The sequence below is a fragment of the Syngnathus scovelli genome, chromosome 2, assembly GCF_024217435.2.
Source record: "Syngnathus scovelli strain Florida chromosome 2, RoL_Ssco_1.2, whole genome shotgun sequence".
Taxonomy (NCBI): Eukaryota; Metazoa; Chordata; class Actinopteri; order Syngnathiformes; family Syngnathidae; genus Syngnathus; species Syngnathus scovelli.
Genome location: NC_090848.1, coordinates 20,165,847 through 20,185,141, shown reverse-complemented (window position 1 = coordinate 20,185,141; position 19,295 = coordinate 20,165,847). Strand labels below are relative to the sequence as shown.

The 19,295-nt window shown below is 39.9% G+C and overlaps 1 protein-coding gene across 10 annotated transcripts in view; it reads right to left on the bottom strand.

Annotated features, from left to right (window-relative positions):
* Positions 1-19,295, bottom strand: part of chl1a (cell adhesion molecule L1-like a) — a 54,911-nt gene that overhangs the window by 31,825 nt on the left and 3,791 nt on the right. For 2 of the 10 annotated variants that reach the window (XM_049755400.2, XM_049755406.2), the window contains exons 1-7: positions 7,068-7,332; positions 3,913-4,070; positions 3,575-3,683; positions 3,284-3,477; positions 3,053-3,175; positions 475-645; positions 146-184 (exon numbers count right to left, since the gene is read on the bottom strand). In XM_049755400.2, the coding sequence (XP_049611357.1) occupies positions 146-184; positions 475-645; positions 3,053-3,175; positions 3,284-3,477; positions 3,575-3,683; positions 3,913-3,994 (718 nt within the window). In that variant the 5' untranslated portion in view covers positions 3,995-4,070; positions 7,068-7,332. Of the gene's footprint in view, positions 1-145; positions 185-474; positions 646-3,052; positions 3,176-3,283; positions 3,478-3,574; positions 3,684-3,912; positions 4,071-7,067; positions 7,335-8,879; positions 8,899-10,430; positions 10,456-10,559; positions 10,842-19,295 lie in introns of those variants that run through there. The other 8 variants (XM_049755401.2, XM_049755404.2, XM_049755403.1 and 5 more) reach the window with 8 other exon arrangements.

The window sequence follows — 19,295 nt, the reverse complement described above, 5'->3', positions numbered from 1 at the left end:
TTATGCATAATTTAGTGGGCATATCAGCAAAAGCTATTTACATCTCCCAGTTGTACTGCTTCAAATTTTCAAAAGAAGCACTAAAATGAAACATCTGTGTTTTGCTGGATCTGATAAAAGAAGTGGGGCAAGGGGAATCACTCACTGACGTGTCTGCTGTCAGCAAATTTATTCGCTGGTGTCCCTGCAGTGGAAATAAAACATTGTAAGTAGAATACACATACAGAGTTTTCAGCAGCTATCCCAAGTAAATACCCTGCCCAACACACTCCAAGCAAGTCTACCAAGCAAGACAAGCCCTGCTTTTTGGTATGCAATAAACAAACATGTTAACTAGGGAAATATGGCAAGCCTACAAAGAAAAAATCCAAGTGCTTTACACTTTGTCAAAGTGACTTCTTTTTGTACACCATTTCACAGGTGTCTCTTACACTACAATAGTAGTTTTGATTGAACCCTAATACACCTACGTACATGGAGTGACCTCAACAGCCATAGCGGGTTTGTGGACAATTGTGCGTATGCGAAGAAAGTCGGCAAAGCAGCAGTAGTCCTGACGACTGTCTTTCTGTAAGGCATGAGAGAAGTACAGGCTGCCGTCAGTGCCCATGGAAACCCTCTCATCCTGCTGAATGTGCTGCAGACCTGCAAAAAGAGTGAACATTTCACTTAGAAACATGACACTGATGCCAAAACAAAACTAGACATACTGTATGCTGAGCAACAAATATGTGGAATGAGCAAGATATGTTTTTTTACACTCTCACAAATTCATTATCAATCAAAAAGCATGGATCGAAAGTGACAGAGAACAATTAATACACAATTTTTAGGAATGATGTTTTAAAAGCCATGACTCAGATTTATTTGACAACAATCAAGGAATCGTGGGAAAATTTTTATTGCATCCAATATAGTCACACGTGACACGCGTGCAAATCTGCAGCTTTTTCATCTCAATAAAATTTTGAACATTTTCTGTCTGCATATGTAGACTGTTAAAATTACCATCTACCACCATTTCAATACTACCATTGCTAAATAAACAAGAAAAAAAATCTGTGTTTTGTAGAGTCCAAGTTATGGATTACATTTTATTATGAATACTTGTCTTTACAAACACAATAGTTTCGTTTTCTACAGGACATGCGTTTGATGTGTCTGCAAACAAATCTACCTGTGAATGATAGATGCCCTTTAATCAATTACAGTGATAGTTTAAAAGGCAAACAACAGTAATTATTGGTGCAGTAGGTGTCGAACTGCATGGCATGATTTGCTAATGACAGTGTTAAGTGTCTGACTTTGGTGACTCAATTGCCTCTGTCACCGCAAAGATCTAATTACGACCAGCAACCTGTTTTGTTTGTGTTACAAAATACTGTCCACTTTTTGGGCAAAAATCAGCAGGTTTAGAAAATGAATGGATGGATGAATTCGGGGGTACAATGTAGTCTCATACTATTCTTGACTTCAACACAAAATGTACTTGAATGGAACCAGTGAACTCCAACTGGAAGTGTGCTGGTTTGCACAGACCTATTATTTATGTCTCGGGTCACTGAAGCTTCATTTAGAGTCTCATTTAAAGCATAGCCTGAAGTCATTGCTTAAGTCAATACACAAAGCAAACTCATAAAACACTTTGAGTACAGAGTTATGTTCCATGGCACTTGGGAGAACTCGGCGTCTATTCTTCTGCATTTGGGTCGTATATAAAAGAAAAGCACAGCGAGCACTTCTTTTGAGTTCTGACTTTCTGTCATTTGTTTGAGGGCTCCTCGAGAGGCAGACACTTGGCTCAGTCCTCTTAGGGAAAAACAGAGGTCACCTTTTGCTCAACAAATCACTTTGTTTTGGCAGAGGTTTGAAAAGTGGCACAATGTGAGGTAAACTCAGGTGTGGATCTTTCTTTTGCGCACAGTGTTTGATTGCGGCCACACTATGCAGTAGGTCTGGGCAATTATGGGGCAAAAATAATAATCAGGATGATTTTCATTAATATGAAAATTAATTTCATTCAATCATCCATCTTCCAAACCGCTTATCTTCACGAGGGTCGTGGGCGTGCTGGAGCTTATCCCAGCAAACCTTGGACTATAGGAGAACACCCTGAAATGGTCGTCAGTCAAACGTGAAAAACATGAAACATGTCTTGTACTTAAATATACAATGTAGTTGTTTTTCTGCTGTGTTTGGTTTTTCAGTAAACTCCAACTGAGGTGTCATTAAACAGCCTAAAGAACTCATATGTATATGCATCACACGCGTGCCGCATAAGTAACATGGTGCATACAGGCTACTTTCACAGCGTGTTGTTATTGAAACTTGACCACGCAGTTCCGCATATAAATTGCTTTTCTTCCATTATAATGTTTTTAAGATAAGAAGCCAAAATTTGAATCACAATTCAAATTTGATTACATTTCCAGTCCTACTCTATAGTCAACATTATTGAGCAACATCTATCCATTTCGACAATTGTGTACTTCCAACTTTGCATCAACAGTTTGGGGATGGCCCTGTCCTATTCCTACTGCATACAGCAAATTCACTTAAGGCATGCTTGGAGGACTTAAGGGTGGATGATTCCTATGAAGCACAACGGGGCACTTGGCCTTCCTTCTTCAGTCTAACATCCCTTCGACAAATGCAAGCATTCTGTAACGAGTCTTCCCACAAGTCCTATTGTGGCAGCAAATGAGGCATCAACCCACATTTTCTTCCCTTTCCACATTCTAGATGGCAAATGGTCAGGTTTCCCACTGCTTTGGTCAATATAGTGTAAGTCGATGCAAACAAACATCACAATTCAAACATCAGGTAGGGCATTCTGCATCAACTACCTTATACAGTATTTCTTTCAAATACTGAGACTAATGTCATAATCCAATCTAATGATAACATTTTTAAGTAGCTACAAATTATGAGGCTCTTATCCCTGATATGCCTGGTTTGATAACAGTTGGTTTCATCAAAAAAATCAAAGATCATTGGATTGTGTAATGTTGTGGCTGGTCAGTGTAAATGACAGACTCAATTGTGATCTTACCAATGGACATCCAGTGGATCTTTCTTGGGGGAACGCCTTTTGGAGGGTTACACCGCAGGACGAAAGGTTGTCCTTCCTCAACAACAATTGGTTCAATCGTCTCCTTTGGAAATTTCGGCATACCTAATCAAAGGGAAAGGAAATAAATGTTAAAACAAATAGCCTATCATGGCAGTAATTTGTCTGCAGTTGTTCACAACAGTTAACCTTTTTCCAGTAAATGTTACTTACTCAGTACTATCAGCTCAATTGGCTCCGTCATGGCGGTTCCCAGCTTGTTGGAAGCATAGCATCGATATTTACCCTGAAATCGAGAAAGGCTTTTGTTTTGAAGCACAAAAGTACCATCCGTGGCAAGTTGGTCACTTCTGATAGTTGCAGATTGGGGAGGAATAAAGTCGAGATCATCTTTTGTCCATCTGTATCTGCTCGCAGAGAACAAAAGGCAAAGGGGTGACATGAAAATTAAACAGCTGATCCCATTTTTGTACAGTTAGCATTAATAAAAATACTATTGCTTACTCTGGGGGAGGGTTTCCCTTTGCTTCACACCTGATTGTCACGTTGTTGTCGTAAGGAAGGGCAACTATGGGACCCGTCGTGTGAAATATAATAGTGGGAAGCTGCTCCACTGTTGTTAGAAGACAAAAGCATGCAATGTAAAGACGAATATGAACCAAAAACAACATTAGTATGGATGCACAATCTAATGATCTTAACATGAACAATAAGATAAAAAATGTGATTCTTATGTTGTTCAGACCAGCAGAGAAAGCCTTGCTAGCCCCGATGGCCCTCCAAGGATGTATCGAATGTATGTTCAATACTGATGGCGAGCTGATCACTAATGACTCTCCTACCTTCAGGGGGGATATTGAGGCTTGTGGCCTCAGTGCTCAGAGCCAGCAGCAGAACAAAGTGGAGGCTCCCTGCCTGCCTCATCACCCTCTGCTGGTCATGGAATATGCGTTGAGAAAAATCAATTGGCAATCCTTGGACTTTCTAAGGCACAGCAAACCTGCAGAGAGGCATTTTAAAAACACGGTCATGGCAAGTCTAGTTCGTTTAGAATAAAATGGTAAGATAATGGCACTGCAAGCGTCTGCGCTAATTATATGCAGAACTGAGTAAACCTCTCAAATGAAGAGTTGCTTATCTGCAAATGAACAAGGTGGTGGTGTTCTAAATCTGATCTATAAATAGTAATTTATGTAAAATGGATAGCTGGCCTGCTATTGGCTGGCAACCAGTTCAGGGTGTCCCCCGCCTACTGCCCGATGACCGCTGGGATAGGTTCCAGCACACCCGTGACCCCCATGGGGACAAGCGGTACAGTGGATGGATGGATGGATGGATGGATGAACGGATGGATGGACGGAGGGACAGACAGACAGACGGACGGACGTACGTACGGACGGACGGACGGACGGATACCAGGGAAATCAAAAGGAAAACATCGCTAAGATTTAAATCCCATGAAAAAAAATGAAACAAGTCACACTATTTCTCTGGGCTTTTTGCTGAGAAATTTTGTTCTGTTCAAAGTAAGCTTTTCCTCTAGGAAATAATGATGTGCTTCATTAATGCGTGTTTTCAGGAACATTAGCCACAAGGAGTCTATTAAAATAATACAGTACTCACTTTCAGAAAAAAATAACAAAATGAACAAAAGCACAAATCAGCAATAAACAAACGTGAGTTCAATTAGTAACTTGTAAATGAAAGTGTGTCAGTTCTCACCAACAGCACTAAAAAAGAAAAAGAAAGAACTGAAGACTGTCAAAAGCATATCAAAGCCTCAGGTAAGGCCATTTCAACCAGTCAAAAGAAAGATGCCATTCAATAGAGCACAGTCCCAAGTCAAGGCCACCCCAGTCTGTCTCGTTTCATTGAAAATATTCAAAACATTCTGGGTAATAGAGTAGCAAGAACGTGCAATACATAGTCAGTGTGTGTGTGTGTGTGCAGCCATGCTGCAAATATTTTCCGATACAGGTCCATAAACTGGGATGTGGTGGTTCAGAGCCTCAATGTCAATGTCTGACCGGGTGCAAACAGACATTAATGAAAAGTGAAAATATTTCCTTTATCCGCACCTTCTCCTGAATGTGCACCAAAATTGAATGGGTTCATTAATGGCCTGCATGTGCCACCCTTTGTACATAGTTTCATAGAAACCTGGTTCATAGTTTTTACATAATCCTGTTTTTAAGTAATTCAATAACCCCATTCAAACTGAGGCCACTTTTCACTCTTGTTCAATATAGTAATGGAGATTTAAGAAAATGGGGTATATATTACATCACCACAGAGTTACCGCCAAATATCACACTTGATTTTAAAGCTAGCAACACAAAATAAATCATCTTACATAATATATTATGCAATCAATGAATATTTTTATAATCAATTAATCTGTCGATTATTTTGTCAATTAATCGATGAATCGGATTAAAAACTAGTTTTAATTTCAATCGCTTTACTCAAAAACAGGACAAAGGATTTGGACAATTTAAAGTAAAAATTGGTCTAGAAATGATTAATCATTACTCAAAACGGTAATCGATTAATTAGTCAATCAATTAGTTGTTGGTCATTCAAATAATGATTGTAGCTCTGATAAATTTTATAAATTAGTTCAGATTTGAATTTTTCAAACTCATTTCATTGATATTTTATGACTAATTCGAAACGTTTTCCTCAATCAGTCTATTTGGATTCTATTTTATTGTAGGCATGGCCTTAATGAATGCAAAACAAATCCAGTGAACATAAGCCAGTTTGCATAGTGTCACATGTACCTTATTGTTGGGATGTTGTTGAACAATGCAGCAGAAAAATTGTCTGCAGATAACCCTATTTTTTCTTTCCTCGGGTGGCACGGCATGCTTACTGTAAACCCAACTGGCACAAAAGCTGAGCTGCTGTCTGCTACGATGGCTAGATCCAAGTATCAGACTAGACATTGGCTTAAGCCCACCGGCGTTTCACGGTTTACAGCGCTGAGTCTGCAGCGGCATCCTTGGCAGTGCCAAACGGCTTCGCCCTGCAGCTAATCCCGCAATCAGAACAATGAAGGCTGGGATGTCCGACAATGACTGAGTATGACTTGTAAAGATGTGAGTGGGCATGTGTTAGCCCTTCTTAGCGATGCAGGGTAATGTGGTAATTGGTGTTGACTCGATTCAAGATTAAGCTGCTTGAATTTAGAATCAATTAAACAAATTGAGAAAGCATTATATATTACATAGACCTGATGTGATTATCTTGCTTGGATTAAATGGTAAATAAAGCTGGCTAGATGTTTGTTGTGGTGTAGTAAACACATTTTCCCACTGTCAAAACATGATAAGCTGCTTTTATTCTATTACTATTGTGAAGTGCAGGCTCATATGCATTCTCACACGCAGCTTTCGACTGAGTTATCCATTGCCAGTACAATAGTTAAAGACACGCTTTAGTGCCAAGAGAGCTAACAAGCTGCTTACAGAAAGGCCCTCGGTAGTAGGCAGTAGCAGACGTTTGGGCCTTTCGTTTAAATGTGTGTCAATCCCAACAACACAGCATCAACCAGACCCCGGCACATGACATCCATGTGCACAAATCCACTAATTGCACTCCTAAAGAACATGAATTACTTGTTATTCACATGGGGATCTGTCAACCTGCAACTTTGATGATAACACAAGTAATCTTTAATGTCAGTGTGAGCAGAAAGCTAAGCATTTCTTTCAGTGCCATCCAGCACCTGAACACATGGCAGATCATGGCCTTAAAGTCTTAGGGATTATGCTACCTAAGCCTGTGTATGAAAATCAGTTGTGGCTACCATGCTGCACAACTAATCCTTGCCAACACACAATTTAAAGTACAATACAATTAGAAAATACAACCCAAATATGAACTACTTCTTATATCCACCTCTTGTAACTCACAAAGTTGCTGTATGAAATGGAAATAAAGCATAATGCCCAATTAAATGTTGTGTGCAAACAGACTTTTAAGAAGTACTTACTAATTGTTGAGTCATTCTACATCCTTATGTGCATGACGGTGAAAGCTAGAATTCCAGAGACAGCACTATCAGGAGAGCGTTCCAACTCCTCTCTCTGAACGAACACATTTGACATCATGTTCTTCCTGCTCCACCTCAGGCCTGCCCACTTGAACACACCCCTTTACTCAAGCGCCCAAGGGTTGACAGGAGAGTCGCTCAAGTGACATATGTTGCCAAAGCCTCTCGCCTGGCAAAAGAGGCTCTCTAAGCCAGTGACAAAGCCTGCACTGCGGGGGGCCTGTCGGGAGCATGAAGGAGGAAGTACAAGCATATCTGCTTCTTTTTTTTTTTTCTTTTTAACTTAGATTCCTCCATCACGCCTTCCACAAACTATGCACGCCCATTTACACTGTGCTCATGATTTCAATGCAATGTGTCTGAGCGCCATTGAAAGGAGCAGGGAGTCATCTTTTTGAAGATTGGGGCTTTTGTAGAGGGAACTGTCTTTGCCTTGACTTGCTCCAGGCTACTCGTACAGTAACTGGAGGAATGGGAGCACATGCTTGAAAGAGAAATGTTGTTTTCCTTTCTTCTTTTCTGTAGTTTGTCTATCTAATCTTAGTAATTTGGCCTTGAAGTATCTTTTTTTTCTCCCAAAGTTGCAATTACAACTTCAATAGTTCCAGTCGTGACCACGGCAGATGGAATAATCATGGCAAACTATTCCACTCTAGTGCTTCAAGTGGCGGGATTACACATGACATAACATGTGACATCACTGTCACACGGGACCCTAATGCAAGCAAACTGTAACGTGAAGCTGCAAAGTGAAAATAATACCCTAAAAACAGAACTATGAGTCAACCTAAGGTATGTAACCCAAAAGTCAAGTCAAAAGGTTCGGGTGATGCGGATTTATCTGATGAATGATCATACCACCAACGCGAGATGAATCAGAGGACCATGTTTAGACGATCAGGGCTCACTTTGCACAAGCAATGACTCAGAGCTTCTATACTTTTCACACTGCAGAAAAAATGCCCATGACTGGCGTGGGTGTTTAAAAGCAGACATTTGTTGTCACTTCAAAAGGACCTGTTGCCGACTGAGGTGTGCATAGCTGCTGTGAACACACAGAAAGCAACTCCGAGCAGAGCCCATCGGACCTGCATGACCATTCACATCCTGACATGCCCTGTTGACGTGCGCGCACATGCTTAAAAGATCGGTGTGCATCTGTTACACAAGAGTTGCTACCTTCCCAAACATACACAACAAACATAATCAAAACTAGTAAAAGTAAACGTAAAGCCTTGAACCATAATAGGAATTTGAGATTTTTTTTTTGTTCATTTTGCTTTTCGGAAACTTCATACGTGTCTCTGTATAGGCGGTGACTCCATATGGAAGTATAAAGCCTGTAACGGAAGGAACATTTGAGGATGTTGACATAGTCTATGTCGGTTGGGATCTAATATTTACATTCAACATTAACACTTTATACTAAACCTGCAGTGCATGTGTTTTGAACATTAAAGTGATCTCATTTAGATGCATGAGACCGACTATCAATTAAAACTGAGTGTTATGTTTTTAGCATAGTTGTTTTTCTTTTAATACCACTCCCGTGTTGGATGTGTAAAAACATTTTAGTTCTGCGAGTTGAGACTTGCCCACTCATCTTCAGTTAAAAAATAATTAAAAATCGTTCGCCTCAACAGGTTTTGTTTTTTCACTGGCCATTTTTCCACAATTATTGCGAAAGAAGGATAAAAGACAAATATACGCACACAGTGTTTGGGAGACAAAGCTTGAATTGTCACCACTTACCTGAAGGCTTTTGTAATCGTTTAAATTTGGCAGGGTTTTGTGGCGTCAAGACAGCGTTCTCATGTTTGCCTGATGGGGTCTTTAACATACTTTCCAAACTGTGGGGCACGAAACAACATTCAAACACTACTTAAAATTGTAAGTGCAAAATCATTTGAGTTTCGACTTCATACCTGACTGAAGTCTCATATGGTGACTAACTAACAAGGATGATGCACTTCCTGTTCAGCAGTCGACTAATAATTACTAGTCTACTGTGTCTCAACACAAGTAAAACACGCAAGTATGTAGTTGTTACATATCTTCTTCCTATATCTTGGGCTGTACTTGATAACAGTGTAAATTGTTAAATCAAGCATTATATTATCGCGCATGGAAAAACAGTCGGTGGTGTGTGTGTTAATCCAAAATAATTGTTGCGCATGACTGGGTAAAGTCCCCCCAAAGTCCCAATGATCATCGTCACACACACATCTGGGTGTGGTGAAATTTGTCCTCTGCATTTAACCCATCCCCATGTGATTTTAATCCATCCCCTGGGGGAGAGGGGAGCAGTGAGCAGCAGCGGTGCCGCGCTCGGGAATCATTTGGTGATCTAACCCCCCAATTCCAACCCTTAATGCTGAGTGCCAAGCAGGGAGGCAATGGGTCCCATTTTTATAGTCTTTGGTATGACCCGGCCGGGGTTTGAACCCACAACCTTCCAGTCTCAGGGCGGACACTCTACTACTAGGCCACTGAGCTGGTAACCCTAACCCTAACTCATCCATCCATCCATCCATCCATCCATCCATCCATCCATCCATTCATCCATCCATCCATCCATCCATCCATCCATCCATCCATCCATCCATCCATCCATCCATTCATCCATCCATCCATCCATCCATCCATCCATCCATCCATCCATCCATCCATCCATCCATCCACACACATTAAGGAAGCACATTATTTCCTAGAGAGCAAGCTTATTTTGAACAGAACACTTGTCTTCAATAGGGTTAGAGATGAAGTACAGCCCAGACTTACTTCTCTTCCATTTTACATATGGTCCTGCTAGAACATTTCTAACTGTAGAAACATGAATTCATCTACCGGTATTCTACAGCACTTGTCATCATGGGGAAGCTGGAACCTATCCCAGTTGATTTTGAGCAAAAGGTGGTTCCACCCGTTACTTCTTACCAATCAATCACAGGATGATCTAATTCTTTCACATTTCTTCCACCTGGCAGATGCTACGTAAGTGTCACAGCCAGAACAAGAAGACTTCAAATCGACTTCAAACTTCTACCCACACACCATCCACTTTCTCAGTACATTCTGACACAACAAGCTAGAGCTGTGAAGCACACTGTGCAATATTTTCTTTTCATAATTAAAATAAACCACATAATATACACATAAAATACTCCAAGTTTTCATGTTATCAGCTATTGAGTAAATGCCTAGCCCTAGTTAATGTTGCAGTCTACACCATCACAAGCTTTTCAAACATCGCAAAACAGATATGACTCAAAGTACCAGTCAGAGAAAATACAAATCACACACCTTTGCTCAGTCGTCAACATGACTAGAATGGATGATTCTTGACTAACATTACACTGAAACAATCACTGACACAGGACAAAACTAGGCTACATTGTGTTGGTGGATGGTGAATATTCCTTCCGTCCTTACCACTCTCGTTCTTTCAGAAAAGATGTCGCAAAGTGGCGGGGAAAAAAAAGTGAATCCTTTGATTCGGCTTGAATCTTACAAATGCCCCCGTGATATGTCACATAGTCTCAAAGACACATTTTTCAGGAACATTTTGGATCCATCCTCAAGGTACCACTGTAATCCTCTCAAGAAAAGGATGAGCATACTGTACGCATATTTAAATGGAGGCCACCTAATCTGTAAGGTGAATGTGTCTGTGCGTTAGTCTCTGTCAGTGCGGTCCCATGCAGCTCGTGTCTGTTTGCACCTTGACAAACCTGCAATCATGCCAGGAATTCACACAAACAACGCACCCTGACACACATCAAAACCTGCACTTCCAGTAGCTATCATCTAAAGCACTTTTTCATTCACAATGTGTTTCCTGGCTTACACCAGAATGAAAAACATTCTTCATCCCTAAAAGCGGTGTTACACATGGTTTTAATGCACACATTTGGAGGGGATTACCATGTAGTTAATTGTAGTCTTCGACACAGTAGTTGGAATGAGCTGCCATAAATGGGATGCTGGGCTGGCACGCAATTTCACCCTTTCATTGCGGATTTCAAAGAACAATTTTCCTGTGCAAAGTTTTATCCATAACGTCACCATTCATGTGAATTTATGCAAAAACTGTTTTGTAAACCTGCCAAAAAGTAACCTACCCTGCACAGTTTGGGTGACCCAAAAATAGCAGAAAGTGGTTATTGTCAGGGTGAGAAGTGCTACAGGGTGGCTTTGAAGAGCAGCTCCACTCTTCACAGAGACAGCGTGGCGACACAAAGTCACACTCAGCTTTTCCCCTTCAAATACCAGCCACCTCCTCACACCTTCTTGTCAGCACCACATATTGTTTGTCACTGATCCAGAAAATCCAACTTGCAAGTGGTCTTTTGCTCCAAAGTATTAACTAAGCTGCAAATTACGTAGTTCATGGGATCAGCCTTAAGTGGTATTTAGTTGGCTTGGCGAAGCAGTTGAACGTGAAAAGGAACTATTAGAGAGAAGATACCCCTCACTAGATATAGCACAATGTCTCCATGCTCCGTTGTGTTTACATTTTCAGCGCCAACAACGTTTGCCTTACTGTATGTTCAGCTGGCAGAAGATTTATCATTGTAGTGGTGCTACTGAAAGTGTTTCTATTTACAGTATGTACAAGATATGCTTCAGTGGGATGTTAGATAGGCGAAGTGTCAATGTGTTTTAAGACTTGTACACATTTTACATGCGAGAACTGGAAGAGTGTTCCCAGAATGGGTGTTGTGATTATGAATTTATTTATTTAGCATTTATTTGATCAACTCCGCTATATATACCATACAATTTTACATTCATATTTTCCTTCAATCCACAAATAGAAAAAACATATTGAATGACTGATTAAAAATTGAAGATGATAATATTATACCACAATCAATTCATTACCATCATTTTGAGTGAGAGCGTTATATTGCAGAAAAAAATAAATTTTTAATTAAGTGACTGTTGAGAATTCTGATAATTCAGTGGAATTGAGAGTAGTTCAATTTTGTCTTGAATACAACTGAACAATACAATTGAAATGTTGAGTGACCAAGTCTTAAAGGCAATGCATTAAGATCTGTTTTGTACGGCACAAACAAAAGTTCATGCTGCAATGACAAAAGCAGTTAACTATCCCTCAACCTGACTGTCTGCTACAACCGCTTGTATGCACAGTGACGACTTGTGATAAATGTGACGTTGTGTTGTTTACAAAGAGCAGCTGCTTGTCAATCCTGTGGATTAACATTCATCTCCAAAGGGCTCGGATTACAGTAAGAAATGAAGGTTCCCTTCACCTGCCCGGTCTTGTAGTATACGCACGCTTTGAACACTCACCCTGCATTTTAAACACAGACAACATTAATGTGATGCCCCGAGCCTAAGGTGCACAACAGTGGAAATTTACAGTCAATTATTCTTTTTTCCAGAAATCTTCCAGTTCCTCCTGAGACAAAGGATTACAAATGAAGAAGTCATGTACTGTTGCATTGTTGCCCAATATCATGTATAACTAGGGAGAAAATTAATTATATAATAATTATCTATCTATCTATCTATCTATCTATCTATCTATCTATCTATCTATCTATCTATCTATCTATCTATCTATCTATCTATCTATCTATCTATCTATCTATGTTATCTCATCATCTCTGAAAATTGAAATTAAAAAACAAACAATATATGACTCGCCGGCATTACCATGATGAGCTGAGTATCAACAGGCTGTTGCAACATATTGGGAAAACAAGAACCATCTTCGAGCGACTTATGAGCACAACAAGAATCCATTCCTTGACAATGGTCAACCCTCTTTGGTTGACTTTGCCATTGAACGCAATTGAAATAATTATCTACGTACCAAAAGTTCAAACTGTTACCATTAGCTAAACCTTATAATATAAATTTTTTTAACATTATTTGTCACACAAATATAAGCTGATCTTAATTAAAATCGCACAAACAAATCGACTCAAATGTACTACACCAGTCAAATAAAATGTATTGAACTATTTTAGTTCAGGAAAAGTTGCTCAAAATCCAGTGAGAGTCCTATCAAGCCAATAATGGGAACAAACAAACATGGGTTGTCCAAACCTACCAAATTAACCATGGCAAACAAAGTGTAAGTCTGCAATGCGACTGTAATTAAAGGCTGGATAGTTCACAACGCGCATCAGTTGAATACATCAAAAACTGAAGTACAATGTTGTCCCAGACAGCTTGGCTCCTTTAGTTGCCACCTGTTTAGGGTCACTTTCCAAAAATGTATCCTGCAGCTTGAGAAACCTTGAGGTCATGTTTGCCACATCACTTCCTATTCTGTCGTCTTTGCACAGGCATCCTGTTCATTTTAGAATTCAATAGAATTTTTTAACCCTCACCTGCAATTCCCTCAGTGGTCAGGTTGCTTCATGCGTAGAGGATCTGGGGTCATTTGATTATTTTGTTCGGTCACTGCGGTTGGCTGATACTTACTGCCCCTCACACAAGAAAAAAAAAAAAAGGTGATAGAGCCTTGCAGTCCTTTGCTCCCAGACAGTGGAATTCATTTGAGCTAAAAGCTGCCTCCTTCCTCTGGGCAGTTTTAAGTACTAGCCTTTGAAAACACATTTGCTTAGGCAAACGTTTCAGTAAGATTTTTTTTTCCTTGCTTTGTGAGTCTACATTTTAACGATGTGGACCGCTTTGGGAGTCCTCACTGTTATAAGTGTTTTCTAAATATAATGTACTTACTTAAAAGAAGCAGCACTTATCAGCCATTTAAATGGCAACTGGTGGCAGACTATTATGGCACTAAAACATGGTCATTCTGGGCATCAATATTCAGATCTCCTGGAAGTTAGAGCTCAACACAACTGAAGTTAACATTTCAGCTTGGGAGGGAAAATTTAAGAGCATTATTTTTCTTTTCAATTTTATGGTATTTAATGGAAAACATAGGTCATTATTTTTTGTTTATCAGATGAGTCACAGATAAAATCATGTGATTAATTAGAATAATATGATGAATTACAAAAACAGCAATATGACGATAAATCCTGCTGAGGCACTTTATTAGCTCTTTCAGCAAGATGATGAGCTCAGCTTGTTTTAACCTGGTTTTCACCTAATCTGTTAATTAATGTTCTGGCCTCAGTCCAGTGGTGCTCGTGAAGCAGGTAGGTCTAAATTACACATGAGACAGCTTCCATAGGAGCTGCACCTTTCATCTCTCAGCCTGACTTAGAGCCTGTCCAACATGGAGTGCTGACAAAGGTACTATGTCTGTGCAAGTGTAAAGGCCTCGTTTCATTTGCATTTTTGGAGCTCCATGAATGAAAGTGATTGTTTCCGTCTGTGCACCGAACAGAATTGCTCTATTATAAAGTTTTGGAGGATTGTCCTATTTGTTGGAATCTGATGCATGACAGAGTGAACAAAATACTATCATGGTGGTCCAGATTACTCTGCATGCCGACGATACATCACTTGACACATTTCCGGGTAACTGTAACATTAGTGGAATACATGTATAATGTTTTCATTACAAACGTTTACAAAATTAGAAACTGTGGTAGCTGGTGGCAGATTAATGAACAAACTGTGACTTAAAATCAGTTTTTAGTAGTAGTATTTTTGCTGTTATATGCAAAATATAAAAATATGCAATGCGACGGCTCGGTGTAGCACTGGTTAGCACGTCTGCCTCACAGTGCAGAGGTTGCGGGATTGATCCGGCTACTTTGTGAACTTTGCCATGTTCGCCCTGTGCCTGCGTGGGTTTCCTCCAGGTACTCTGGTTTTCCCCCCCACATCCCAAAGACATGCATGGTAGGCCAATTGAGCACTCCAAATTGCCCCTAGGTGTCAGTGCGAGTGTGAATGATTGTTCGTCTGTGTGACCTGCGATTGGCTAGCAACCAGTTCAGGGTGTCCCCCGCCTTCTGACCAAAGTCAGCTGGGATAGGCTCCAGCACGCCCACGGCCGTCATGAGGATAAAGGTGAAGTTAAATGTCATACTTCAGGAATTCCAAAGCTGTTTTGTGATGCAATCAAAATTTTACGTATGTAATGTCAAAATACAATAAAATATGCAATATGTTAAAATATGATACTAACTCAACTTGAATTGATTTAGAAGCTAAAAATTGCATGCAGCAATTTCCTTTTGCATTCATTTTTTTCAATATACAAAAAAGATGTGTCAAACAAATTTGCATGAATACAATAGTCCAAAGGGCTCAATTTGTCTCAAGTACATATGTGCACACATGCACGCATACATACACACACGCACGTACACGGACACACACTCACACACAGCTATGGGAGCCACACCTGTTTTGAACTCTCACAGACATTTAGAATTTTATGAGTTAAGAGCTCAGGTCTGATGCTGCATGACAGACAGCTGAGAAGTAAAATACTTCAAACAGCAAACTTGCTTCCATCGACCTAAAAGTGTTTTAATGGAAAGCAAAACAAAAATAAAACCAAAAAACAGGGAAATCTTGATAAGGACATTTTTTGGCATCAGAACTACGTTTTTGTTTGTTTGTTTGTTTGTTTGTTTGTTTGTTTGTTTGTTTGTTTGTTTGTTTGTTTGTTTGTTTGTTTGTATTTAGCAACACTGAACGTTTCATTTAGACAGATAGTCATCCGTTTCAACACCACTTGTCCTCGTTAGGGTTCACAGTGAGCTGGAGTTTATTCCAGGGTACCTATGGGCGAGAGGCGGAAAACATCCTGGACTTGTCGCCACAAACATCAATTTACAGTCACATTCACACCCAGACTTTGTCTGTCAATCACAGGGCAAATAAGAAACATAGAACCATTCACACCCTCATTCACACCATCACTGAGAACCCATTTTGCCTCCTCCAAAAACTCAGGCGAGTGAACCACGACGCCGTCAGTGACTTGTAAAACAATGCAGACTCTACAATGGCCAATAAATGGCTAATAGAATAGAATAGAATAGAATAGAATAGAATAGAATAGAATAGAATAGAATAGAATAGAATAGAATAGAATAGAATAGAATAATTCTTTACTGTCCTTCAAGGTGCAATATACACTTTGATTTATCACCACAGGAGACAGAAAGCACTAAAATACAGATATTGATGCAGATCAAATCTATAACAGACATAAAAAGACAACTTAATTTTACATTGAAAATGGGTGCCGCCTTTGTTGCGTGACATTAGATTTCTTCATGGTGAATCTTCAGAAAATCTTGCAAAGTAATGCTCTTTTTTTATTTTCTGTTCAATTTGAGAAGCGATCCCAAACAGCAAGATTATTTAGGATTCTTTCAAATCTCTAAACGGCTTGAGAGTTGCATCCACACCTGCTACAAAGGTAACGTGGCATATTTTCAGAAAAGAATATGTGTAGTTAAACGGAATATTGTTACGATCCCAAGCAACAAAAGAAAGCTGCATCATAGGAGACGTCAACACAGACGGTAGGGGAGATGGAGGAGGTGGGTAGGGGGTCTAGCTAATTCTGTAGAAAATATCCATTGCGCAGGAGAGGGAAATCCATGGAAATCTATTTCATTAGCATATGAATCAAATTCCACCAGTAGGAAAGAACAGTCAGTGCCCACAAGCAAGTGAAGATGAGTAGGGAAAACTGTCTTATGTTCTTTGGTTAAAAAAAATAATCTTTTGGGGATAACTTTATACATCCAGAACAAACTGACATTCAACACAGTAAGTCAGGGCTGGCCAACTAGCTGCTTTTTAGGAACTTTGTTGTGACTATACTAGCTGACGATCAACTTGTGACTCCAATCCTCCAAGATTTTCCACCATCTTAAGAAAAGGGTGTCTTTAAACTATGCCTTCCGAGAAGAACAAGGACACAGCTTTTGGTACTAGCCAGAAGTATGACTTGTTGAAAATGCAACACACGTGGGTTTCACTTTTGCCAACACACCTAACGACCACGCGTGTGAGGTAAAAATACTTTTTCCAAACTATTAAGATGTGTATCAGAATGTTCGGATAAAATTGCTATCTCTTCAGGGTCCTTGGAAGTTTGTGGGCGTCTGTGATGAGTCATAGAAATCCCTCCTATGCATTATTTTAAAACATGCATGTGCCTGTTTCTGATTTTGCAGACAAGCATCTGACATCTGTACAAACATTCACTTTGATCTTCAAATGTTTTTTTTTTTCACCCAAAAGCATGTGTCACGTACACAGCATTTGTTTTCCCCACGTTTAATTAAACATGAAACATTTTTTCCCCTTTCATTAGGTACAATTCTGGTGTGCAAAAGATGTACTCCTCTTCCTAATTCCAACAGCATTTTTTTTTTTTTTTTTACTCACTAAATATTGAACGCTGCGGAGAAAACAAAGTTTATGTATACGTGCCAAGACATGTTTTGATACAGGTTTAAGCATCTGCTGGGTGCTACTTGCGGTCGACCATCCAAGTCCTAACAGGAGAGAATGAGTATGCACACAGCAGCCAGACCATCACAGCCAAATTCTTTTCTCTTATCAGCAATGAAAAGCTTTCTTATGATGAGGCCTAAATGGCGCTGTCAGACAAGTCCTTTTACATTGACATGGGCGGATTTTTAAAAAGGCCACCTGTGGAGCTCCTTCTTCCACAGGTTCCAGGAGCAAAACAAAACAGTGCAGTGATCCACAAAGAAATCTGCAGGAGGTGACCGTATACACAGTGGCTGTTTACTTCCTTCTCTGAGACGTGCTGTCACTATTTTCTGCATTTCTGTCTCAAAGTGAGTTTGTACTAAAAAAAAAATAAAGAAGAAGAAAAGCACTCTTAACAGTCAGGCTACTGTTCAAAAAGAAGTGTCTTGATGAATCTCAAGTATATGACAGCATAGCATGCTCCATCTAATGACACAAAAAACATGAAGGACACTGGCTCTTCAGGACCGGAATTGCCCACCCCTGATCTAATGTTTCCATAAATGAAAAAATAAATAATCAAATTAAGCATTTATAAAAAAATAAAAAAATAAATCAACACAGAACAGGAACCTTTTAGATGACAGCACTTTTACATAAAGTAGCCAACAGTCGCGTTTTTTTTTCATAGTTTGGGTGGGGGGGCGACTTATACTGAGGAGCGACTTGTATGTGAATTTTTTCACAAATTTTAAAACTTCAAAAAAAAGGAAAAAAGTTAAACTGCGATAAACGAACCGCAATGTAGCAAGGGATTACTGTAATTTGAATTTCAAGTGACATCAGTGGCGCGGCGCGGCGGTTGTTTACATAAAGGACAAAGATTCGATCACGGGATGACGAAGGGCCCCACGTACTACCGGCATCATTAACGGTTTTGTTTGTAAGTGAGACAGAGGACGAAGAGTTTGAAGGATTTAATGATTTGGAGTGACACAGAAGGTTTGAAAAACTATTGTGGCTTTTACGCACACCCGGTCCTGCTCTACGGAGCTTTCTTTCACCTCCGTGGATTGAAGTCGTGGGCCGGCGCTCGGCCGGATGGCTGTCCGGGGACGGTGGATGGGGCTCGGACATGGCTTTTACGCACACCCGGTCCTATTCTATGGAGCTCTCTTCCACCTCCGTGGCTGGAAGCGCCAACTCCGTGGATGGAAGTCCGCACCGCCACACGCCTGGAAGTCAACGCCGGTGCTTGGGGCCGTGTGACGGTGAACTATTTATGTTATAGTTATTTGATATATTTTATTTCGTGTAGCAACTTGTATATGTTTTTATTGTTACAGTTCAGTACTTGTTGGCTCGTTGAACTCTTGTTTTGTTAAATAAAGAGACGTTTACCAAACCCATGTCTTTCCTTGTACTTTGTTAACGCTACAATATAGTTATATACTAGATCTGTGGAATAACGACGAGGCCGATGTCAGGACGCATGCGCGGCATTGTTGACAAAGTACGAGGAATTTGATCGATGGATTTAATGATTTAAAGTGCACAGATGGTTTGATAATATTGTTGTGGAATATTTAGAATATTTAGACGTCAGCGGCACGGCGCATACGCGGCATCGTTTCCACAAAGGACGATCGATGGATTTAATGAATTGGAGTGACACAGATGGTTTTATAAACATGTTATTTATGTGATAATTATTTGAATAACTCTGAATGTTACGTCAGGCCCGTTCTCAGCTCTTCGTTTGTGTTTATGTCACGTTAGCATACCTATCGTTTAGCCTGTTGT